This window comes from Barbus barbus (genome assembly GCF_936440315.1).
Source record: "Barbus barbus genome assembly, chromosome: 44".
Lineage (NCBI taxonomy): Eukaryota > Metazoa > Chordata > Actinopteri > Cypriniformes > Cyprinidae > Barbus > Barbus barbus.
In genome coordinates, this window is record NC_136722.1 from 18122731 (window position 1) to 18149030 (window position 26300).

The 26300-nt window shown below is 36.4% G+C and overlaps 2 protein-coding genes across 6 annotated transcripts in view; both read right to left on the reverse strand.

Annotated features, from left to right (window-relative positions):
- The window catches only part of LOC306862960 (traf2 and NCK-interacting protein kinase-like), a 61224-nt gene extending 53505 nt beyond the window's left edge, over positions 1 to 7719 (reverse strand). For all 4 annotated transcript variants that reach the window (XM_079406078.1, XM_079406077.1, XM_079406076.1 and 1 more), the window contains exon 1: positions 7345 to 7719. In XM_079406078.1, the coding sequence (XP_079262204.1) occupies positions 7345 to 7401 (57 nt within the window). In that variant the 5' untranslated portion in view covers positions 7402 to 7719. The remainder of the gene's footprint in view (positions 1 to 7344) is intronic.
- A 4044-nt stretch (positions 7720 to 11763) lies between these two features.
- LOC306862944 (phospholipase D1-like) overlaps positions 11764 to 26300 on the reverse strand; it is a 33155-nt gene continuing 18618 nt past the window's right edge. For both annotated transcript variants that reach the window (XM_079406054.1, XM_079406053.1), the window contains exons 11-26: positions 25513 to 25596; positions 24153 to 24234; positions 23846 to 23956; positions 22413 to 22601; positions 20834 to 21050; positions 19841 to 19969; positions 19471 to 19589; positions 18905 to 19018; positions 18700 to 18810; positions 18417 to 18517; positions 18034 to 18147; positions 16366 to 16415; positions 13810 to 13944; positions 13411 to 13564; positions 13195 to 13312; positions 11764 to 13106 (exon numbers count right to left, since the gene is read on the reverse strand). In XM_079406054.1, coding sequence (XP_079262180.1) covers positions 12882 to 13106; positions 13195 to 13312; positions 13411 to 13564; positions 13810 to 13944; positions 16366 to 16415; positions 18034 to 18147; positions 18417 to 18517; positions 18700 to 18810; positions 18905 to 19018; positions 19471 to 19589; positions 19841 to 19969; positions 20834 to 21050; positions 22413 to 22601; positions 23846 to 23956; positions 24153 to 24234; positions 25513 to 25596 — 2053 coding nt within the window. In that variant the 3' untranslated portion in view covers positions 11764 to 12881. The remainder of the gene's footprint in view (positions 13107 to 13194; positions 13313 to 13410; positions 13565 to 13809; positions 13945 to 16365; positions 16416 to 18033; positions 18148 to 18416; positions 18518 to 18699; positions 18811 to 18904; positions 19019 to 19470; positions 19590 to 19840; positions 19970 to 20833; positions 21051 to 22412; positions 22602 to 23845; positions 23957 to 24152; positions 24235 to 25512; positions 25597 to 26300) is intronic.

The following is a 26300-nucleotide window of genomic DNA, read 5'->3' on the forward strand; positions in this document are numbered from 1 at the left end:
CTGAGAACGCAACTTGCATGTTATGTTATGAATTTTTCTCTGACATTTCATAATGCAACAGTGCATAAAACTGAGCAAAGCATTTGCATTACACTATGTTTCTTTGTACAAAAAAACTACTACTTTATTTTTTGTAGTAATATAGTTTTGAGGACAAGGCATTGTAGTAATATTATGGAAATGGAATGGTAGCTATCAATGGAATCAAAGCATACTTCAGTAACACTGTAGCTTTAAACCCCACCTGTGTCATAAGCATTTTGGCAGAGTCAATCCCATAAGCACCATAAATTAAAGGGATAGCTCACCCAAAAATCCACCGTAAAGCAAGACGACGACGCTTGACTCACCGGCTGTTGTGTGAAGAGCTCAGGACATTTGGACAAAGATATAGAAACTATATAAATACTGTTCAGTTTCTTGCACAGACCAATCATTTAGTGTCTTTACACCTCAATGTTATCGTCACGAGCCGCAGGGTTTAATTTGGTTTTGTCTGTGTATGTTTTTTTTCTCTCAAAGCAGTGGGTACCATTGACTGACATTATATGACTGACAGACTGCAACGGTTTGAGTTAAAAATCTTTGTTTTTGTTCTACTGAAGAAACAAAGTCACCTATATCTTGGATGCCATTGGGGTAAGCAAATAAACATCAAATTTACATTTTTGGGTGAACTATCCCTTTAAGTGGTCCACTTTTTGAGTGGAAGGCCGTTTACTTGATCTCTTGAAAACACCATTAAGGAAGGGGCCCATCTGCAAAGCTTTACTGAAGTGCTGAATGTTTAGCTTTTTATTAAAAGTTCTGGTTTTGTACAATGTCATGTCCTTTTTAGTAAAACCCACAAGACTTTCAGCAAATTAAAAGTGAAAACTTCATGCAATTTATACTTGGTATGTGTTGTGTGGGATTTGTATGAACAATGAAACCAAAAAAAACAGGCCTACACAAATAACACCAAAATTACTGATTATTAAAAATAAACTAGAACAAAGCCCTGAACCTTCTTTAGTACTAGTACACAGTGAGCCGTTTTAAGTTGAACTAATCTAATCGGAGCTCTCCAATGGAGAAGTTGCATGTAAACAAACCCCTATAGTCTATTCTAGAGCCATGTGACTGTGCTGTGTGTATTAGAAAGGCGTCTTCATAGAAACTTCTGAAAGACCATTTGAGATTAGAGCATGTTTAGACATGCCATGTTGAATGACAGCACTGCAGCTCTGCACAGCAGAACAGAATGCCTAATAAACAATAATACACCTGAGAGGGGAAGCTGAACCCATTGACCGGGGCAATACAGTAATGCAACACCAGTAATTACATTTCTTGTTAATCCCCATGCAATTAATCACCAGCTGTAAGAAAAGCAGGCATAAAGGAATAGTTCACCCAAAAATGAAATTCCAGTCACTTCCTCACTCTCATGCGTTTACAAAACTGTATTCCTTTCTTTTATTCCATGAAACAAGCTGCTTTTAAGTACAGGGCTCAAAAAAAGACCATAGATGTCAATGTGCTAGAAGTAGCATGCACTGTTTTCTGAAGTAAAAAAAATTGCTTTGTGAGAGAAAAAGTGAACTTTCAGATCAATTTTCCCTCTCAAATCTGACATCAATGATGCTAAATGCCATTGGTCACATGACCAAGTTTGGTCAAGAGCAAATGAGATATGAGCACTCATTACACAAAATAAAGGTTCCAAATGGTGTTCGCAGTGATGCCAAAAAAAAGAATCATTTCTGGTTCCTCAAAGAACCTTTCAAGAACAGTTCTTAAAACAACCATTTTAGTTTGAAGAACATTTGATCTTTTTCCACTATAAAGAATCTTTTATGGAATAAAGGTTCTTCATGAAACCACAGATGCTAATAAAAAACCTTTATTTGTATGTATGGAAGAAGGGCGACTTCAACAACAACTTCAATCTGTTATAAAAGATTTGGAAATAAAGTCATATAGTCCCCTTCCATGATCTTTTCTTGAAGTTGACAGCATGTGGTCACCATATGAATTCATTACATAAAAACAGCAGCATCAACATTCAGCTAAACGTCTTTTGTGGAAGAAAAGTCATAGAGGTTTGGAAAAATATGCATGCGAGTAAATGAAAACAGAAATGTAATTATTTGGTGAAATATTGCTACAAGATAGCACAGATATTTCAAAGTGGATCCCAAAACTAAAACATATCTTTCTGTACCCAAAAAAATGCTATAACACCAAAGCACTGGGAAAAACATAGGAAAAATGTCCATTTAAGGAAACTTCTTCCACATATAAACACATCTGGCAGGACCTCCAGTGCTCAAATAATCACAGAACCTCATTAGTGCTTCATTACAGTGATTCATTACTCTTGACGGTGCTCCAGTGATCATCCTTAAATCCAGGAACCCCCCACACAATTGCCATCTCTCCCACATTTGCTTAGTGATGAGGAGGTTATGATGAACAATTGCTCTTTGGAGATAACAGGACTGATAATCTTCCAACATGCAGGAGGGTGAGTATTAGCTTTTCATATGCGCTTTTATTGAGTAACATTACCCACAAGAGGCAGATGCTGCTGGCCAGAACCACAAGACAAGGAAAAGATGAAAAACACTGGCTGACATCTACAGCTGGGTCTCCCCCCACCTCCCCCTTGACATGACTCTGGGATGTAATAGTCCTTTACCTTTTAATTATTCACAGGAAAAAACATGAGGCTGGAACTATATGTTCATTCTTCCATGCTGGCAAAACAGGTTGAACATACACACAAACACACACACTTTCTGTAGAAGTTCAAGTAACATGCAAATAGTAACACCTAATTGCACTGTGCTTAAAAAAGAACTGCAACCCATCCGTTACATATTCAACAAGACTTTTAAACCCAAAGGACGGTGATAATAATTAGTGTTGTTCTAGTATTTAATATGCTATTATAGTAACTATCATGCTCTGCTAAAAGGCTATACTGATATTTTATAATATGCTATTATAGTATTTATTAATATTTTGAATTAGTTTTATTTTATTTTCAGTTTTTTTTTTTTCAAAGTTTTAATAAATTTGTTGTGCATCTGTCATTTTTTTTTTTTTTGTAAATATTTATATTTAATAGCTTAATTTTTATTTAATTTTAGTCATTTTTGTACCTCAGCTTAAAGGGGTAGGTCACCCAAAAATAAAAATTCTGAAGAAGATCTTCATTTATCTTCGGAACACAAATTAAGGTATTTTTAAAGAAATCCAAGAGCTTTCTGACACTGCATAGATAGCAACGCAACTGACAAGTTCAAGGCCCAAAAAGGTAGTAAGGACATCGTTAAAATTATGGTTAAAATTACTAGGGATGCTCCGATCAAGATTTTTGCAGCCGATACAGAGTACCGATTTCTTGTCATGGTGATCGGCCAATACCGATGCCTATTCTGATGCTTCAAGCTTTATGTAATAATATTATATAAATAATCACAAAAATGATTCTTTATACAGTGAACATTTTATTATTCCTTTAAAATGGTCATTATGCATAACAATATGTATATCAGGACACTTAATATAAGACAAAAATAAATGCAAAAAAAATGTGTCTGATGCAATCCAAGGCAGAGATGGGCACTCGAGTTAGTGACTTGGACTCGAGTCGCATTTTCCAGACTTGACTTGACCTGAAATGACTCCAGACTTTACTCGACTCGAGGAAAAGGACTTGTGAATAGGGATGCATCGATCCGATACTCAGGATCGGTATCGACTCCGATACGGTCATTTTCTGCGGATCGGGTATCGGTCAGACGAGACCGATCTAAATCCGATATTGTGCGTATACTATTCTGTGTTATTGTTGAGCCCCACGACATACACAACATAGAGCAAATTTTTCATTGTTTGTCGAAACGTCATAGCATTTCCACACCGGCGATGACTGCAGCATATGTCCCCACGCATCATATACATCGTTACGCGTTGACGTCATCAAATTGCATTTTTAATAGGTTTAACAATGACAATTCTGATTATAATCTGTTTGTATAGACCTAAGAGCAGATTTGAAGCACAGTCTGCATAAAAAAAAAATAATTCTATCATCATTTACTCACCCTCATGTCGTTCCAAACCTGTATGATATTTGTTGAATATGAAAGATGATGTTCTGAACGGTCAATGGGAACCAAAACAACATTGGACCCCATTGACTTCCATACTACACACACACACAAAATATTTTTCAAATATCTTATTTTATGTTCCACTGAAGAAAGTCATACAGGTTTGGAATGACATGGGGATGAGTAAATCATGACCGAATCAAAGGTAAATAAATGTTCTTGTCAAAGGTTAACATGATGTAAAGTTCAGTAAAACCATCAGCTGGGACTCTATATATGCTCTATATAAAGTACCAAGCATATTATCCAGATCTGTGTCAGCGAAACAAAGCATACACTTCCCCTGTGAGGCAAGACCATGCGCACTGCACTGGGTGACCTAATTTTTAAGCACAAAAGATCCTGCGAGAGTGGCGAGCTCGTGAGCAGACATGAGGAAAATAGCTTTGCCCATGGGTAGCGGCGAGGGGAAAAAAGCATTAAAGATACCTCACATGGAGAGAAACGGGAAAGCTTGAGAGGGCCGCTGTACTGTTTCTGAGTCTAGAGAGTGTCTCAAATGCCAAACGCCTACACAGCGATGTAAACACAGACACGGTCGCTCAAGACGACAGTCAAGCATGGTGAGCGGTTTCCACAGTGCAACCAAACCGAATACGACAGATAGAACTCTGACTAATTCAGAGAGGAAACTTTCCATTCATAATACACAAGTCTGAAATAGTTTTTAGTAAATCCTGAGCCAGCTGATGCAATGGCCTTGAAAACAGTCAGGTGATGCTAAACAGTCACAGGTTAACTGCAATCTTTACATTACAATATAGAGTAAAACCCCTCTCGGCTTCCCACAGTCAACTGATTACCTCACAAATCATGTCCAGACATGACTCAAGCTGCGCAGGTAAGATCATGTTGCATAACTAACATGCCTACAATCAGGGTCTGTCATCTCACTAAAGAGATATGACACAAGCCCACAGTAGGAGCACACTGTCTGTGAGGAAAAGCACTACTGCAGCATTCAGAGACTCCGCACACATCATACAGAGCGTCTAGAAAATAGAGCATCCGAAACAAAGAGCAGCACAAATCAGGCCAGCATTTCTGCAGAATTTTGTTTACAAGTTTTGAAAACATGTTCTAACATCCAAAGTAATTTACAGTTGCGATAAAAGAGAAGTAGTACAGGTGTTTTCTTCTGTATTGTGAAACATAGGGCGGGGCTTTGGTTTTATGAATCTGTTGTCTGATTGGATTTTGAGATGTTGGTATTGCAATCAAAAATGTAATGAATGCGAGCTTTGAGCGGCGGCGTTAATGATGGGAGAAGTCCTGCATATGTCATCAAAGAAATACATTTTTACCGGAAGATCCAGTTATGATTAAAAAATGACAAAAGAAAAAAAAAATATTAAAAATGAAACGTATACATTGATAAAACCATTTACAATTAGATCTACTGTGTAACATGCATTTAGAAAATAGATTCGGCATGAATTTTCATTTCAGCTTAATTTTGCATCGCTACATGAGTAACAAAGTGCAAACACTGCATACAGAATGTCACTACGGTGTAAACTGTGTAAATATTCATTGATTATAATGAGTGCTGTCTAGATTTGCATGGATATTCATGCAAAATAAAAAGTGGCCATACCACACTTTTCATTCCATTCATATGCATGCGAATGCAGGAGACAAGTTTCACTTTTTGCTGTGTTCCAAAGTTCAAGTTTTGTTAACTCGGACCAGTGAATTTGTATCATGTGAAGACGAGTGCCCAATAAAAGATTGATATGTCATAGCATGACCTCTTAGCAGAATTAAATGAGTAAAACACTGCAGGTGTGCAGATATATAGTATATTGTATCTTTCTGCATTTGGGATGTATTGTTAATTTTACATTTAATTTCTTTTTTTTTCTTTTTTTAAAGACACAGGAAAGCTTGATGTCATGCAATTTATAATTTTGCAAGCTCAAAATCTAGTGTCACCACCCCTAAAGTCTCGCTAGAATCAGATAAATTTACAAATGTACTTTCTCTTGTCTCCTGACCCTCGTACTTTTCAGTCATTCCGGTTTGAATCTATGCAACCAGGAGTTTCGCATGACGTCGAAAAACTTCCCAATGCAGACTTCGCACATTTTCAAGTTGGGTACGTGAATTTGTTCCACTGACCAACAGAAAACTGCTCATCTTGAAAATGACTTCTGTTGTGAGCTGTGCTTTATACATCTTTGCACTATTGCCAAAAAACAATGGATTTGTTTTACTGAAATGGGACCAAGTCTTGCCAGATTCAAATTTGAAATGGCATTTTATCCTGCCTCCTGGCACTGGTTTGATTCCAGCAGGTTTTAAGGGCCAGTGATTTTTCCTGTTGGTGGGAAAGGTGAACTAATACCCATCAAGCAGAGCATCTGAAAACCAAGGGACTCAGCATCCAGGATCCCGAGCAGCCAGCACACACCGCTCTTACCACCCAGCCAGAGAATGTATGTCACAGAGAAATTATCTCAAACAGACCGAACAAAAGACAGACAGAAGCTGCAAATCCAACACAATATGTGCACGTTTAACACTAAAACATCTTGATAGTATATCATTATCATATAATGGAGGGGACCAGAAGTGATGCTGTCTGCAATGCACACATTGCTATTTATTATAGGCCTGACACTGGATGAATACCAGATACAGTCTGTGTGTATCAGTGTAAAACATCCAGCTATAATAAACTGCTCACGGTATACAGTGCGAAATTTGACAAACAAAATGACCATAATCACTTCGGTCGTGTCAGTCACGTTAGAGGGGTAAAAATAAAAGACTAATGTTTATTGAATAGGATGTTTCAATTATAATTCACACATCCATGCCGCATAATGCCGCGAATTGTGTAACGTTATTATAAAAATAATCATTTTTCCACCGCTATTATTTCATCAGATGCTCGAGGACTAACAAATAGTGCATCTTTGTATTATTTTACAAAATATTTTTTTCTCATATTTCTAATAATAAAACATTTCTACATGTGACTAAAATAAAAATCTATCTAATAATGTAATATTTCTAATAATACTAAAATGGTTCACGCATCTCTAAGATGTGTTTCTCGGTCAGGTGCATGAATATCAGCTCCCATATTTCCCCTCCATCATTAATGGCGAGATACTGAACAATATATTTCACCCATTGTAAGTAAAACATCTCACTGTATCTCTCCACTCACCCGCAGAGCAGACAGGTCGATCTCATCCAGACTCCTCGCAGGAGAGTCACTCGCCATGATTATCTGTTATATTCAACAATATAATGCCCGCAATAACATGAATACAGACGCCGAACTGATCCGTGTAACACACCAAACAGGCGGATTGACTTCAGTCGGAGCAGATGAAGCTCCCGGATGGTGCGGAGCCGCTATTCTTCGCGATTCCGGGTGTATAAAACCGAATAAGCCGCTATAGGACTGTATGTGGAGGAGACATCTCGTGCATGTACCGATGATCTGCTGCCGCACGAGTCCAAAGAACCAGCGCCAAAGGACGTGTGGCTCCGGCGGGGAAGGCGTGTCAATCACCAGCGTTTCTAGGGCGTGGCCTCTGAGTAAAAGGCGGGGCTAAACTCAAACAAACAATGTATACAATAGCATATAATAACTGCAACTACCACAGGAATATGAGTTAACATGCTTGACAAACTGGACAACATTTGTAGTTCAAAAATTTTATTTTGTCTGATTTTAGCAGATCTTCCAGCCTTGAAAGTGAAAGTGACGTGACATACTGCCAAGTATGGTGACCCATACTCGGAATTCGTGCTCTGCATTTAACCCATCCAACGTGCACACACACAGCAGTGAAAACACACACACACACACTGTGAACACACACCCGGAGCAGTGGGCAGCCATTTATGGCATTTAAGGGCACCTCAGTCGTGGTATTGAGGGTGGAGAGAGCGCTGGACATTCACTACAATCCCTACGATCCCTGCCGGCCCGAGACTCAAACCCGCAACCTTTGGATTACGAGTCGGACTCTCTAACCATTAGGCCACGACATCTTGTCAGTACTGGTTATGGCTGGTTGCAGGCTGGTTTTAGATTGGTTTTGACCCCTTCTTTAACTAGACATGCTGGTCTTAGCTGGTCAGGCTGACCAGCTGACCAACCAGCTAATACCAGATTGGCAGACCAGTTTGACCAGTTTAGCCAAGCTGGGAGACCAGCTAAAACAAGCTATTTCCATTTTGGGGGGGGGTAAAACAAACAAACACAGTAAAACAAACAAACACAAAACAGCTATACCAGGCTAAAGCTGGTTGGCTAGTCTTAGTTGGTTTAAGCTGGAAGTAGCTGTTTTAAGACCAGCCTGCTAGCTAAAGAATTGTTCAAAACACCTTTAAAACCTCTATACAAACCAGCTATGATGACTACGCTGGAAAACCAGCCAACCAGTTTAGACTTCTTTTTTTTCAGCAGAATATGGCGAATTAGCTAAGCACCAATCCAGGGGCCATTGCATAAACATAGTCACCATGTGAAGACACCCTAGCAACCAAAATAAGAATGTTACAACCTCTCAGAACACCTTAGAAACCACACAGCAACTCCCTTGACAGTGAGCTGTGAATGGAAAGCCACTACTTAAATTTGCTTCAGAAAATGTATAGCTGTTGTTGTGATTATCCAGATGTATTGAGCAGCTTATAATGTGTAAAAGCAGTCAGAAACAGGAAGCCGCACTTCAGACAGTGAGCGAGACAGTGAGCCACAAACAGCACACTTCCTCTCACCTTCCGTTTATGTAAGCAGTGCGATTTAAAAACACCTCCTCCTCCCCCAACACCACCTTCCTCTCACATTCGCCTTGGCAGAAAACATCCTTTCTGACACACTCGGTCTGTCATAATGGCAGTCCCATTCAATGCCATGAGCTCGGCTACATTTCACAATTGTTTTGGTTAGTTTGAAACTGTGGCAATGAACCATTTACAGTACATGTCTGTTTTTCTGTCTATCCATTTGTCTGCCTATATGTCTGTCTATCTACAATAACTATATGTTTATCTATATGTCTATCTATCTATCTATCTATCTATCTATCTATCTATCTATCTATCTATCTATCTATCTATCTATCTATCTATCTATCTTTCTTTCTTTCTACGCAGACAGCACATGAACATCTGCAAGATGTCTGTTAAGATGTCAGTTTTACATACATTCTAAAACATATACATCTTAAAGACATCCAATAGACGTCTATTTGACATCTAAAAGGAAACGTCCTATAGAAGTATTGCAGATGAGCAAACACCCTAAAAAATACGCCTTGCAGATGTAAATACAGACGTCAAATAGACGTCTCTGAGATGTATGTGTACTATCAGGGTATCTATCGATCTATGACACAGCACTGCAGTGAATAGTGCTCCATCTAGTGGTGGATGTGTGGAATCATTCAGTCAAATATAATAAGGGTTATTAATTATTCTGAAGGAATTATGTGATGGAAATGAGGAGGATGGGGGGGGGGGGGCTCAGAGTATAAAACAAATTATTCTTCCAGAATAGACGGTCTTCTTAGAGATTATGAAAAATACACACAAATGTGCCTTACATGAGTCTTGAAATCATACTCTGTGCCTTTTTAAAGCTTTTCCCACATCTTGTTTGTAAAAATCCATGTTTCCCCAGAGTGAATCCCTGTCAAGCATTCAGCTAGTCTGAAGCCTCCCTTGCGCAATATCTTTCATCTTATCAGCACAGACTCTGCTATGTGTGCGCTACATTTCTCTCATTCCTCTCCGCTTTGTGCCACAAGACAGCTTTGTTCCTCAGTGACTTTTGCCTGTAAAAACAGGCCGTTTTTGTGTACTTGAAAACCTGATTGGGCTCTATCTGTTGCAACAACACCATTAGCATTAGCATTGCCTGTGAGAAAATTCTTTTGTGCTGACAATGCAGTCACATTGCAGTGGTTTGTGCAATAGCCTGCCTTTCTGATAAGATCCTTTGTATTTGTGTGGCTTAGCCTGATCACATTACATGCCTTCAAACCAGATTTGCTTCCATTCATCATCGTCACCGTTGTTTAGATTTTCTCTGAAGATTTGAGGAAAAGGGCGATTATCTTTCTTCCCTTGTCTAATGGACAGTGAATTAGCTAATAGTGTTAGCAGAACAAAATCATTCACACTTGTACACATATCATTAAAGACTTTGCTATAATCCTGCTGCCGTCTGACACGCGTATGTTCTGAGATATTTATTAGGAGTGAAACCCGTGGTTATGCAAAACTTTCCCTGGGGATTCCAGTGAAGAATGAAGTAGGTTAATCAGGCCTATTATAATAAATGTGAGGTTCTTGAAACAGCATCCTGTGGATGTAATAAACAAACAAACAAACAAAAAAAAAGGAGTTTATTGAGGAAAAGGAAGTTGAGTTTTAATGTTTTATGTAACTGGTGGTCAGGATATTCATAATTTAAAAAAAATATATAAAAAAATTTAATGAAATTTAAATTAAATGTAGAAACTTTGTAGAAAATTATCCCAGTGAGGATTTGACTCATCCTTGTGGGAAAATATTATACCACACCCTCTTCCTAGGGTTAACAAATACATTTATTTAAACACCTGGTCACATTTTATACCTGATAAAAGTGATCTCGCTTCTTTATTGTAACAAAAAGGCTCACAGGCACACATATCTGAGGATTTTAGAAACAATGTTCAGACATGCATGAGCTTGCTTTTGGAGTAATCCTGGCCTTTATCTCGCTCTCATTTCTTTTCAGTCAGACAGAAATGACACTTTGTGTATGGGCTTGTTCTCTACAATAACAGACCTGCTCAAGGCAAACTTTAGGCCAGTTATGAGACCATCATTCTAATAATAGAACATTTATACACTGAAACAGCACCTAATTTAATATCAGTTTGACAGTCAAATGTAATATTTGTATGTAAGATTATTATTAAAGATTCCAAACTCACTCGTCAGGTTTTATAGCTTTCTAATTGCACTGGTGAGTTTCTCCCATGTGACGCCCAATGACGTGATATGTGCACTATGTGAGAGGTAGGTCAAAGGTCAGGAGATTGTATCAGAGACTGTTGCTCAGCTGTAGCTCACAGACTGCAGTCTGCAGGGAACATGACAGCTGTACATATCCCAGAGAAACACATGTACACACCACACCACACACGGACCACTGAGACAGTAAGACAGTGTTCACACATTCAGTCATTACCAGACACCCCAGAGAGACACAAAGACACACACAGCCTCAGAACAGACACACACACATATATATATATATATATATATATATATATATAGAGAGAGAGAGAGAGAGAGAGAGAGAGAGAGAGAGATAAAAGCACAAACAGATAAATACATAGCCATATATAGATGGACAGATAGACAAATGGACAGACAGACAGACAGATACTGTTGATAGACAGATAAATACAAATATCTAATACATATCTATAGACAAGCAGATAGATAAACAAATGCATAGACAGAAATACAGACAGTTAAACAAATGGACAGACAGACAGAATCCACAGTGTCTGACAGACAGACAGACAGACAGATAGACAGACAGATAGATAGATACACCTACAGACAGACTCAGTTGTGTGAAAATTATGGTTTAATCATCTGTGTAACATCAATTCACATATTTCATAAACATCCCAACACAGATCATTTGTGTTTTTGATGATACATATTTTGTGCAAAAATGCAATTAATGGGGAAAAGGGTAAAAATACATGAGGAAAAGATGATAAAGAGAACAGGAATTAGTTTCTGAAGTACTACAAAAGTGCAGATACACAGTCAACAGTGCAGACATTCGAGCGCTTGGCTAACAACTGTTACAAGATACTTGCTGCATATTCAGAATGCGGGACACACATGCTGCAGTCTTTACATTGACATGGAAAACCTGAACCGTTTATTTAAACCGTAGCATTTGTTGTTGATTCAGTACTTTTAAATGGAATGTGATGAGCAATGATTTCATTACTTCAAGAACGGATAGTAAACTTCATTAAAGCTCCAGGCATGTTTTTACAGTATACTGTACAATATGGACAAGCAATGGGGATAAGTCCAAATACTAGTCTTATGAAAACAACTTGGTTTGGTCATAATAGACAAATGCTTTGGTGGGTTTTAGTTCATAACACAGTAAAAAAAAATAAGGCCACCAAAAATACCATAGGAGAGCAACATTTAATGGACCATGTCCACCATCACAGAACCATAAATTACCTTGAGATATAGTACACAAGGAATGTTTGCACTTCATATAGAGAAAAGATAAAAGTTACACATACATAGTTGGCACTTAAATGCAGAGAATAATATCTATTCAGTGCGTGTTACAGGGCACAAATCCGTTCAATAATAATGAACAAGAAACCAATATACAGCATTCAATCAGGACACCAAAGTCTTCACAAAAGCATCCATATCACCATTTTATAGGATTTAGGAGAATAGTTCATAAAAAATAATATTAGTTGCATAGTGTTAGAATATATAAACAATCAAGCTTCAAACAGGGATGAAACAAACCAGTCTGCTGTCCAGGTGGGTAAACAACTTATGGCTGAAGCTCCTTCAGATCTCATTTTCTGTCTCAGAAGTGTTTGTTTATATAATAAGAAAGCTTATGTCGTTCCTGGTACATCTGCTTGATTTGCAGTTTATTATTTTATTCGGGTGATGTGGGCAGGCCTCTCATGTCCACGTGTCCATGGGCACCATGGCTTCTTTTGATCCAATGGGTGGCAGAAGGTTCTGCTCGCTGAGGAACTGGAGAGGGAACTGCACCAGGAAGCCTCGAATCTTCTTCAGCTCCTCTTGAGCACGTGCAGGGTCCTCCTTCTCCAAACCAGGCTTAGAGAGGAAGCCATCCAACTCTAAAATTGACCGAACATCACTGGACGGCAAGCAGCGGAACACCTGGAAGAGATGGAGAAGTGTCAGTCAGGTTATATGAAAAGAAACTTATAGATAGATAGATATTTTGTGTGGAAAAATTTAAGCTGACCTTCTGGTAAATAGTAGCATTGCGGGCAGCGGTGGTCATCCACACCTCCTTGTAAAACTGGTCACTTATAGGGTCCGTCACATCAATACTGGGGTCAGTGTTGGCGCCAAGAATCATCCTATTGATTTCAAAGGAAGTAGAAAACATCTTTAAACCTAATTTGCATGTTTCTAACCATGCTAAAATGCAAGAAACAGACTTGAATGAGTCCTGAACCTGAAACACTCCAGCCGCAGACTCAATCCAAAGCGTCCGGCCTGATACTCCTGACCGTCCATCACTGACTTCACAGTGTGGATATCCTCAAAGATGACGGCCACCTCACTGTCTCTCTTACCCAGCATGCTCCGGTCATTGATATTAGCAGAACCTGGCAGACACAATGTACATTTATGATGAAAATGCATAGAAATGTTAAATAATAGACTACAATACTACATCTTAACAGCAGGAGGAGGCATTTCATCTCTGTCATTCTCTGATATTAACGGTTTACTTCACATTACCACCATAGCAGCAGTTTCATGATAGCCACATCATTTCTATTAGCACATGTGCATAGACGATACACACTCGTTGTGTTTTTCCCGTCTGCAAATTTCTATTTTTACTCACCAATGATGACGGTGTTGTCGTCGGCAATAAGCATCTTGCTGTGCACATATATTAGTTCAGTCACCAGCTTTCCCTCCAGCTCAGCGTGGGTCCTCAGACCCCCAAATGAGATATAATTCATCCACTGATCACCCACTGCAGACACAGAGAGAGAGAGAGAGAGAAAATTATGTTTTTAGGGTTTTTATACATTCATGTTCCGGTTTCATTTGATGTTTACAAGGAATCGGTTACAAGAATAGTTCAGCCAAAAATAAACATTGTGTCATTCACCTATATAACTTATTCATCTGTGTTTTTTTTTTTTTAAGTTTAACTTCGTTGAACTTGATGTAATAAAATAACAAAAACTAAAACAAATAAAAATTGTATTAAAAGAACTAGTGCTGTCAAACGATTAATCGCATCCAAAATAAATGTTTTTGTTTACACAATATCTGTGTGTGTACTGTGTATATTTATTATGTATATATAAATACACACCCACACATGCATGTATACATTTAAGAATATTGTTAAGTTTATATATTAAATATATTTATATATATAAATTATATGAATATAAATATATACTGTAAATATTTTCAAACTATATACTGTATATATCTATTTATATATACATAAATATACACAGTACACACAAATTATGTAAACAAAAACGTTTATTTTGGATGCGATTAATCGTGATTAATCGTTTGACAACACTAAAAAGAACGAACAAAAAAAAGACAAAAACGCAAAATGCAACAACATCCATTTGATTTTTTCTGTATGCTTGTATTGAGAAATACTGATTTGCATTGATTGAAATTCTCTTTAACTTTTATGCCTTTGTCAATCTATTTCACACTGTTTTTGAAGCGGTAAGTACAATAAAAATAAAATAAACTGAACTGAATCAACATTAACTGAGCTGACTATTTTTCTTCTATAGAGCTTCTTTATAGCTAAAAATGGAAATGATTTCATAATTGATGAATTTTGCAACATTTAGACCGTTATTTTCCTTTGTATTGCTGTGAAGCTGCTTTGAAACTATCTGTATTGTATAAAGCGCTATATAAATAAACCTGATTTACTACAATAATTTATTTCAATAAGTACCTAAAAAGTAAAAGACGAGAAAAGTAAGATAAAAGTGTGCGCCAAATGCATAAAATGAAAATAATTATTATAAGCCAACTATATTTTGGAGCATAAATCATCAAATATCAAAAACATGATGATCACAGAGGTTAGACTTAAATGATTTTCAGATTCAGCTTAGTTAAATTAGAAGTCATTTAATTTCGACTGGGATGTAACTACTGAACATGGTGATGTCTGAGTAGTTTTCTCTGTAATTATTCTGTCCATTTCCACAAGTTTAACCCATTTGATCTTTGAGAACTTGGACTCTTTTCTCATGTACAGTATTTTGACACCCCTCACATTCACACCACACGAGGAGCTCAACAGAGGCAAGAGACGTTTCCTTCCTCTGATACTTCATCTACTGGTGTTACAGTTGTACAGTGTCACTTTAAAAATTTGTGTCTTAAATACAGCTTAATCTCATATTTCCAAATATTTATTTTAAATATAACTAAATTTCTTGTATATTTTTGCATTGTTGATTATTTTATTTGAGCAGAGGGCTATGCACTTCCACAGCACAACTCTAGCTATATTTATAACCACACCAGACCAATGATACTCCCACAACCAAGCTCCTGCATTTTCAGAAAACAGCAATATGTATCTGTATCTGAATTCGGGACACTGTGGGAACACTCAGATCCAGTGAAGCTGCAACAGAACACCAACGACATGCTGGATAATTCAAAAAGAGAAACTTCACTCCTTCCTTTCTCATGGCGGGTTTAATAGGTACAGGCTGACCGCTCTTCACCACATCGTGACACTGCAGCAGTGTGTTTGACTGCAAGTTGTGCACGATACAAAACACACACACACACACACACACACACAGCGTACTTCTCCACAAGGTCTTTCACAACTAACCACTATGATTTTGTCTTTTACTATAAATTAAGAACCACAAGAGGGCACTGTTGTGTTTTAAAGTTCTGAAGGCTTCTTTAAGATCTAGTATTAAAGCTGCATTAAGAGATGTGAGATCAGAATAAGTCACTTCATGGGATAGTACAGTTGTCACTTATTTAAGCTACAACTTGTTTGCGAATATAAGACGTAATTATCTATTATTGTCCATTACGGTGTAGTTTTTGGGATGGGAAGACTAAAGGCTTTATAGGTAAAAGGTTAGCACTTCAGGAAATACTTGTTTTCTTGTTCTTGTCTGTTTGAGCCTCTCCTTTGACACTGAAACCCATCAAATAAAATCAACCAAGCCATTAATTTTTCAAAACGGTGAATACAGAAAACCACATAAGTCTTTGAGTGCCTGCACTGTTGGGCCAACCACAGAAACTTCACAGAAACCCAATGAAGAACATCTGGTTAGTGTACGAGCCAGATCTTCTGAAGAATTACAGACACACCCTTCACAGATTAAACATTTATGGGTATTCATTTATATATCTCTGTACTTACTTGCTTTCTTCAACTGAGAGATAATGGAGCAGTCTCCTCTAATCATGGTCCTGCATTAAAAAGGCCACAATAAACTTAGAAAAAACATTAGCAAACAAATGAAACACCCTGTTTATATGATAAATGATCAATCTTTAATGCAGCAGATTAATATTTGAACTTTTATAGGTAGATGTAAGTAATGTGCTGTATTCAATACAAGCGACGCTCTATCAACACATTTGCAGCATTCTGTGGTCAATTACCATAAATAAAACATAACTGCTTCAGTAAAGCACTTACAGTACAGTGGAGGTCAAACACATTCTTTAAACAATGGAAGATTAAAACACTATTTATAGTCAAAAGTACAGTACATATGTAGTATAGTTTCAAAATAAAAACTATAAGACATGTTATTAGACATGAGGTGTTCTACAGTCACTTACTAATCTTGTCTGTATATTATATTCAGTATTTCACTTTTACTAGCACTGACAATATTCTTTTCTGTGGTAATTAGCTTTATGCAAAAAAGATGGAATATTCCTTTCAATTATCAGATAACTTACACCTACAATATTTGATAATTTATTACTCTGATGGCATAGCTTAATTTTCAGAAGCCACTACTCCAGTTTTCAGTGTCACATGATCCATCATTCTAATATGCTGATTTGGTACTCAAGAAAAATATTTTTTAATACTAGTAATGTTGTAAACAGTTGTTCTGCTTAAAGGGATAGTTCACCCAAAAATGAAAATTCTGTAATTAATTTCTCACCCTCATGACGTTAAGAACTTCGTTCATCTTCGGAACACAAATTAAGATATTTTTGGTGAAATCCGAGAGCTTTCTGATCCTGCATAAACAGTAACACAACTGACACGTTCAAGGCCCAGAAACGTAATGAGTACATAATTAAAATAGTCCGTGTGACATAAGTGGTTCAACCATTATTTTATGAAGCTATGAGAATACTTTTTGTGTGCAAAGAAAACAAAAATAATAACTTTATTCACCGATTTCTTCTCCACCGCCATTCATAAGAGTACAATGATGCATGCATGTGATACTGCTAATGCAGCGTTCTGACGTAGAACCCGGATGCGTTGCGCCTTGTTTACAAGCAGTGAAAGGCGCACACGCATGCGTCATGATACTGTCGTGAACTTGCGTCAAAATCTGATGCGGAAGAGAAGAAATCACTGAATAAAGTCGTTATTTTTGTTTTCTTTGCGCACAAAATGTATTCTCGTAGCTTCATAAAATTACGGTTGAACCACTGATGTCACATGGACTATTTTAACGATGTACTTACTACCTTTCTGGGCCTGGGAATGTTTCAGTTGCGTTGTGATGTATGCAGGGTCAGAAATTTCTCAGATTTCACCAAAAATTTCTTAATTTGTATTCCGAAAATGAACAAAGGTCTTACTGGTTTGGAACGACATGAGGGTGAGTAATTTTTGTGTGTACTAACCATTTAATTTAGCTTTTTCTTTTTGGAAACCATGATCTTTTTTCATGATTCTTTGAGGAATAGAAAGTTCAAAATATTTTGTAAGATACATTTCTTTACTGGCCCTTTAGATCAATTTATGCATCCTTAACAGAATGAAGTTTAAGCCGTACTAAGAAGGATATTTCTTTCTACTCAATACTCAGATCTTATTTTTTAGTGTTACCTGTAATTGAAGTGCATGACTGCCTGTATGGCACTGCCTCCTCCAGTGTTGATGTTCCCTTCAAACCCAGGAAGCAGTGGGGTGACCACATATACGCGGTACTTTTTACCATCCCTGTGAACCACACAGAAAGGACATGACATTACATGTCATATTTAGAGTAAGAGAGATTAATATCAAAGACAGTTTGTGGAAGTATGGCCTTACACAGTCTATCTATTCATGGCTGGTTATTGTTTTACCAATAAAGAATACCTTTTTGTCTTTAGACTCTATGTCTTATTGATTTACAAGTGTTTCATTAAAGATGATGTTTGCCTTTGTGTGTCAGATTTTTTTAATAGGTTGGAGACAAAAGACGCAACTTATTGAACGCAGCTCACCGATATGCTTTTATGATCCTCTTGGCAATGGCATCTCCGATTTTATTTTGAACGACTTTGTTGTTGACGTTGTTGTCCGCGCAGCTTATGAAGAACTGGTTCTGAAAGAGAAAACGCAACACATTAGCCCAATGAAAGGCTAATATAGGACATCCTGTATATTCTATATACATAAAAGCCACAGTCTCTGTGGTTAGAACCAATACATCAACAGTGAGGCTTTAAGATGGGGATAATATGAACACATTTAGAGAACGGAGTATATGTCCTTTGTGCCACACACCTCTATGTAAATATAGTGTTTGCTGTTTTCAATTGCATTGACGTAAGCCGTATGAATCGACTCCTCGTGGTATTTTATACCCGCTGACCAGTCCGAGGCGGATCGTAACACCTAATTAGAGAGAGAATTTGTATTATTAAAGCTGTATGTGGTATTTGCCTGAAGAAGATCTGATGGGAATACTGATGTTTACATAAAATTGTACCTGGACATTAGTCTGGGTGCAGCCAGGGACCTGATACTTGATCTCATTCGCAGTAGTGTGAGATTTAGGAATGAGGTATGGGTATGACAGGGATCTGTATTTGGGCTTCATGATCTGAAACAAGGTGGCAATACAAGTACAAACATATATTCAAAGCCATGTTTATGATAATAGTGAACAGCAAAGGGAGGGGTGACATGAAAGTTTTTTTGGAAGTTGAAATGTCTTGTGGCGTGACATGTTATACATTATTCAAAACAAATAAAATGTATTCCACTTTAATTAAGGCCTGCAAGGTTTAGCAAATATTATTGAAAAGACTATGTGGAATATTTGTACTTTTAAAATGAATTTCTACACTGCAGGACCATTGGAAATGACATAAGAGGTAAAAAAAGAAATGCTGACCAGTTAAAGAAAAAATCTATAATTTTCTTTGACATTCATATTAATTTGAACATAAAATCTTGATGTAGATAAAAAAAAAAAAATGTGTCCACTTAAAAACAGAAAATATTGAGAAACATTATGAAGACATATTACGCTAAATGATGCCAGTGTCTCACCTTGGTGAAATTCCAGCGCTGAATGAAGTGCCGTGCAACATCTCTGGCTGCTTTCCCATGAACCACCGAGGCAATGTCATGCCAAGGCATTCTGGGAGTTATGTGCCTGTCGATGAAATCTGCAAAAAGAACAGAATATACAAAAAAATTCTTAATTAAAATTTAAATAATTAAAAAATAAAACATTCTACACTATTTTAAATTTCAAATTTAAAAGCCAGTTAAAATGCTAAAACTGTAACATTTGAATGTAATATTATTTATAAATGTACAGCTTTTATATTTATTCATTTTATGCATTGTATTGTATTATATTATATTAAATGCTGTTATCTTAAAAAAAAGCAAACTTTAAAATGCAATAATTCACCATCAAAAGGTTTATCCAACTGAACCCAATCCTTATGAACAAAGTTACAGTAATCTTTGCCATGCCAGAACCGTGTGTTTCCCATCAGGCCAATCACATCTGCTTGCAGATCCTGTGCCGCTTCAGTCTCTGATAAGAGTGACAGAAAAAATAAAGAAATTCAACAACCAATAAAGACAAAAATCAACAAAAAACGCAACCAAGACCATGCATCATTCCAAAAAACACCCAAAATATTTTTTTTTTCAGCAATCCATGCTTTCACACTGTTGAGTTACTGCCATGTCAGTCCACACTAACACACATGCATGGAATCTGCAAGCTTAGAATACTCTGCATCTTAGTCAGGTCATTTTTGCAGACTCCTCCAGATTGATGTTGAAACACAGCAAACCACACAGTGCTTTGAAAGGTTGCTCTATTGACCCATAAAATAGCTCTTTACAACAAAACCTTTCAGGATCAGAATTGGGGGCAACCTCTGAAAGAGTCCACACCTGAAACCTCTCACCCAAGCCTGATTCTTACTCACCACTTGGGCACAAACAGGAGGGCATGGACACCCTCAGCTCAATCCACTTAAGAGGGATCAAATTTTGGTGGCTGCTAATACTGTTAGAATAACCTAAAGAAAAGGGGCATCTTTACAAACGAGACAACCCTCTTAAAAAGCGTGGTATGGAAAACGTGAGTGAAAAAGAGAGTATTTGAACATGAATATAGATTTTTAGACTTAAATATTCATGAGCGTATTTTATAACAACACATTTTAATATTACAAGCCTCAACTAAAACCTTTATGATTCATGTTTTTCAGCACTTATGGTGAACACTGTACATCATTGCATAAGCTGGTCAGTCATATGAAAGCGCTGCCAGCGGGCATTAGAGTATCAGTCGTGCTGTGTGATAACAGCTGAATGTGGGAGTTTAGGTCAATAATATGTCACTAGTCTGCATTCGCCAGCGCTCCAGAGACGGAGGCGTACTCACTTTCTTCAGAGCTCTCGACGCTGCTCACGCTGTCTGCAGGAGCCAGCCCGTGTTTCTGCAGGTGCCTGCGGATGCTGAAGCGGGCCTTCTTGTTCTTGCCCTGTCCTTTTAGTTTCGGCTGGTCCACTGTGTCAACAGGCAAACTTTTGCCATTAGTGTGCACCGTGCTGGGCCCGTTTGATTGAGAGGCCATAGCAGGAGAGCTGTCAGAAGTGTTCTGTGACACATAGTAGGACATCAAATAAGCATTTTCTATATTTGATTGTGGATTCATAAAATCACAAAAATTTATTTATTTTAATATCTAATACCTAAAAAAAACAGGACATTTAGTATGTTGTTATTGTTAACAACAATTACAAAAAAACTTTAAAAAATATATATATTTATTTATTTATATATATATATATATATATATATATATATATATATATATATATATATATATATATATATATATATATATATATATATATGAATAGTTTATTTGCAACAACAGATAACTCAGTTTTTAACAATTCTCAGAAATCATGTTTTTTCCTTCCAATTTTTGCATTCCAATTAATCTCAATCAAACGGAGGTTGGGTTATTTTTACTGGGTTAAAAAATAACTAAAAAAACTAACACAATAAAAGACAATAAAACATGATAACATAATAAAAAACATGATTTTAACGGAGTTATCTGTTTTTGCAAATAAACTCTTCATTCATATTATATATATACACTAAACAAATAATTAAATGTATTTATTTTTATTGTTGATAACTAACTAAAATTACTAAAAAATGAAATAAAAAGAAATTAAGAATTTTACAACAAAAGCTAAAGAAAATGTCAAAAACACATGAAAATCACCAAAACTTAAATTAAAATAAAACTGAAAGCTAATTGAAAATATTAAACCATAATTTTATGAAGCTACGAGAATACTTTTTGTGTGCAAAGAAAACAAAAATAATCACTTTATTCAACGATTTCTTCTCTTCCGTGTCAGTTGCGCGTTCATGACAATACCACAATGCATACGTGTGCATTCATCTGCTTGCAAACAAGCCACAGTGCATCTGGGTTCTAGCAGCACCACATACCTGCGTCGTGCTATTCTTGATAATGGCGGAGGACGGTGATGCGGAAGAGAAGAATTGTTGAATAAATTTGTTAATTTTGTTTTGTGTATTTTTGCTTCATAAAATTAAGGTTGAGCCACTGATATCACATGGACTGTTTCAACAATGTCTATACTACCTTTCTGGGACTTGAACATTTCAGTTGCATTGCTATCTATGGAGGGACAGAAAGCTCTCAGATTTCATAAAAAATATCAGAATCAGAATCAGAATGAGCTTTATTGGCCAAGTATGTTTACACATACAAGGAATTTGTTGTAGTGACAGAATATCTTAATTTGTGTTCCAAAGATGAATGAAGGTCTTACAGGTTTGGAATGACATGAGAATGAGTAATTAATGACAGAATTAAATTTTTTGGGTGAAATATCCCTTTAATAAAAACTATGATAGTATATAAATCATACTAAAACAACACAGCCAGCATAAAATATGAGATTTTCCAAACCTCTGCAGACACAGGAAGAGTCCTGGTAACACTTCCTATGTCAGTCAGCCGATGCTCCACATCATCCCAGCGTCCGTACGCCAAGTCAATGCCTCCCACAAAAGCCACCGATTGGTCAATCACTACAATCTTCTCATGATGCGCCCACAGGTACACGGAAGAGGAGACGTGGTCGGGATGCCTCATTACCTGAGAAAATAAATTTGTTAGCACTCTTTGATGTAGCACAGTGGTTAAATATCGTGAAAATCGCAATGTGCAAAACCAAAAACAAAAACACAAGCCAAAATAGTTGGCCACAGTCAAGAAAACTTCATATGCAGTTCAGTCAGACTAAAACTTGTTAGATTATGTGCCAGATGTCCGATTTGTGAACAAATGACTCTTACGAAGAAGTACTTTTTAATGAGTCAGTCAATAGAATTTATTACACAGCTTTGAACCAGTCAGTGACTCAGATTTATTACTGACCTCCCAAATGATACACTCAATGAAATGAGTCATTTTCAAATTACTGTATATCTGATTCAAAATAAACTAGGAACCATTACTGTGATGGTTACTTAAGGTTTGACTTGAATTAGTATAAGTTGTAGACAGTGTTGGGTAGTAACTACTTACTAGTAACTAGTTACAGCAATAATATTACTTTTAGCAGTAACTACTAGTGTAAATAATAACGAATAAGACTTGGTTACACTTTATTTTAAGGTATTTTAAGGTAAGGTACTCAGTAATATTAATTAACTACATGTTCTTACTATATGGTTAGGGTTAGGATTAGGGTTTGGCTTAGGGTTATTTGCATGTAATTATGCACAATTAATTGTTATTATAATAGTAAGCACATGTAACGTGTAACAAGGACACCTTAAAATAAAGTGTTACCCAAGATTTCAGTAATAATATTACAGTTACCATCCATAAAACAGCTCGTTACTTATGTTGCATCAACCCCTACTGATTTGAAATCCAAACTCCAATAATTCCTAGATATATAAATTAACAAAATTACATTTTTGGAGTAACGAGCCCAACACTGGTTGTAGATATGTAACTTAAAATATGTGATAAATGATTAATGGCATTCTAAAAAAAAATGCAAATATTTTACTTACATATTATTGATAATCATTGGCATTTGAGAATAAATTGTACTTTTTTTTCAAACAGGAAGTATTCTTACAGAATTATAGTTACAGAACAAAAGCGTCAGATTGGAGCTAATTTATGTGAAAAAAACACACTTGTTTATATACAGTAACTTTAAAATCTTTGTGGTTACATTTCCAAGCAATTCTGTAATGTGGTCAACTAAAAAATGGCTCCTAAAGGTTTTATTTCAGAAGGTATTAGCTCTGCATTCATTGATGACTTGTTCATAATCACAGCTTCACGTGGGCTGATTCATGAACAGACAACTTTCACCTCACCTTGATATTTGGGTGAAGTTGTAGTAGTGTCCGTTTGCTGTATTCGCTGTTTATGCCGAGAGCCAATTCTACCTCCTTGTACAGCATCACAAAGATCCGCACACCTTTTTGCTGCAAGAACAAACAGTTCTTGATAATCAGTACAGCAAATCCGCCAGTCAATATTAATATATTACCAGAAAAACAGAAGACACCCTGGAGTGTAAATTATTACATGAGAACAGTGAATAGGAAGGTTTTATTGCTGGTGCAGTAAAGTCACAGATGGATAGCAGTTTCATCACAGCTCTGTGTTGGATTAACTCACCGCTTGCCGTTTCAAAATGGAATCGAGTCTCCAGCGGTTGCCCTCGACGACAGGCCTCTTGAGGAAGATCTCAGGGCTCAGCCTGCCATGACACACAGAGGTGACCCCATCACCAGGGGAAGCATTTGTAACATCAAATATGCATCAACGTCTAATCTCACATCTCACTGTCGCCTACATAAATTCAAATGTATTAAGCTAGGGAAAAAAAGTGCACATACACACACACACACAAACTCGAATCTCACACTTGCAGGACGTCTGCTGTGATGACTGAGTGATGCTGTAACACAGCACCAGGCATCTGTCTGATGAAGGTAACGGATCCGTTTGGCCAATGCTCCCAGCTGGAGGTGCCCTCTGAGAGGGTGCGTACAAAGTATACAACTATCTTTCTTTCCCTCTCTTTCTATCTACTACCTTCCTTTAGGCTTTTCTCTCAGTTCATGACCTAATTGTTATGACAGGACAAAGCAATAAGCAATACATCTCTTCCATCCAGGTTTTTGCGAACGTGACAAGCAACAGTATACTGTGAAAGTCATCTATTTTCAAGGTTCTCAAACTTTGGAACAATAGACTTTTGCAGTCATACATTGCTACTGGATAAAGATTTTTTTAAATAAAATAAAATAAAAAAAAATTATATACACACACACACATATATATTTTTAAAAATCAATATAAAATAAGATATATACTAAAAAATATAAATTAAAACAAAATAAATTAATAAATTCAATAACTTTAATTTGTTTATTTTAATTATATTTTAATACAATTGTATTTTAATTATATCAACAATTAAAAATAAATAAATAAATAAAATTAAAAATCATTAACTTATTAATAATTATTAAAATAAGTAAATAAATAAATAAATAGTAAAAGGAGTTAAGGGCATAAATTTAATATTATATTATATTATTTCAGTGCCGAAATGACAAACTTTTAAGATGTAATTACTTTCAATGGATTTTTCCATAGCTCTGCATGTTGCTCATCATTTAAATTTTTAAATTGTGCTCCACATGCACATAGTTCTGAATACACATTATTTTCTATTTGGAACCAAAACACATCTGTTGTTTGAGGACTGGTTAGGACATCGATATCCTTAAGTCAGTATATCCAGTATGGTCTCTGTTCTGTTTCCAAGAAACCCTTTAAAAAATTTACTCAATATTCTGTTGCATTGCTAGAACTGAGCAAGGTTATTGATTTTCTCAGAGTTTAGGGGAAGTTTTATTGTGGATATATTAACCAATGCAGTTCATCTAATCTGTGCATGACTTCTAAAATAAATCAATATTTCCCAAAGGAAAGCTGAATGTACGGGAGTGGTTTTATCTCAACATACCACCAGTCGGTGATAAAGATCTCCTCCTCTGCCTCCTCCAAAGCATTCGCCACGTCCTCCATGTACTGCTTCCCATTCACATACCTGAAACACACACCCAGCCAGTCAAATCAATGGGTAAGGCTGATAGTCTGAAGCTCACACTCTTGCTGTTTAACTTAATTACATAATTTTCATTATTCAGAGAACAAGTACACTAATAGGGCTTAATGCTGCAACAATGAACAACAAATCATCTGGCCAGACCAGCAGTGAAGCTGTGCCCTAGATACTATCTCACTCCTCCACGGGGTCAAAAGAGGATGGAGTCTATGGTTACACTTTCCCTCTCTTTCTCTCAAGTTACTCCTGCGAAACAGGCTTCATCCGAAGACACAGTGGCAGACGGCTGAAGCTTTCACGTTTATCTGTTCTGGGAAACCTTTTGAGACCTGCTTCTGCTAGATGCGTTATTGATTTTCTCTGCATGGTTTTGAAACATATTACTGTAGCTGAAAACAAATAATAATATAGTCAGTACAATAATATAATACAATACACTAGCTGATATAATTTAATTTAAAACTAAAGCTAAAGGTAGCTTTGATTTGCTTAGTAAATTCAAATTATAATTAAAAAATAATAATAATATAATCAGTTATATGATATAGCATAATGCAATAGCTACTATATTATAATAAAATATAACACTGAAGCTAAAAGTTAAATTTCTTTCAGAAAATAATGTAATTTAATGTAATGTAATTAGTAATATAATAATAATATAATAGTAAACAAATTCTATTTTT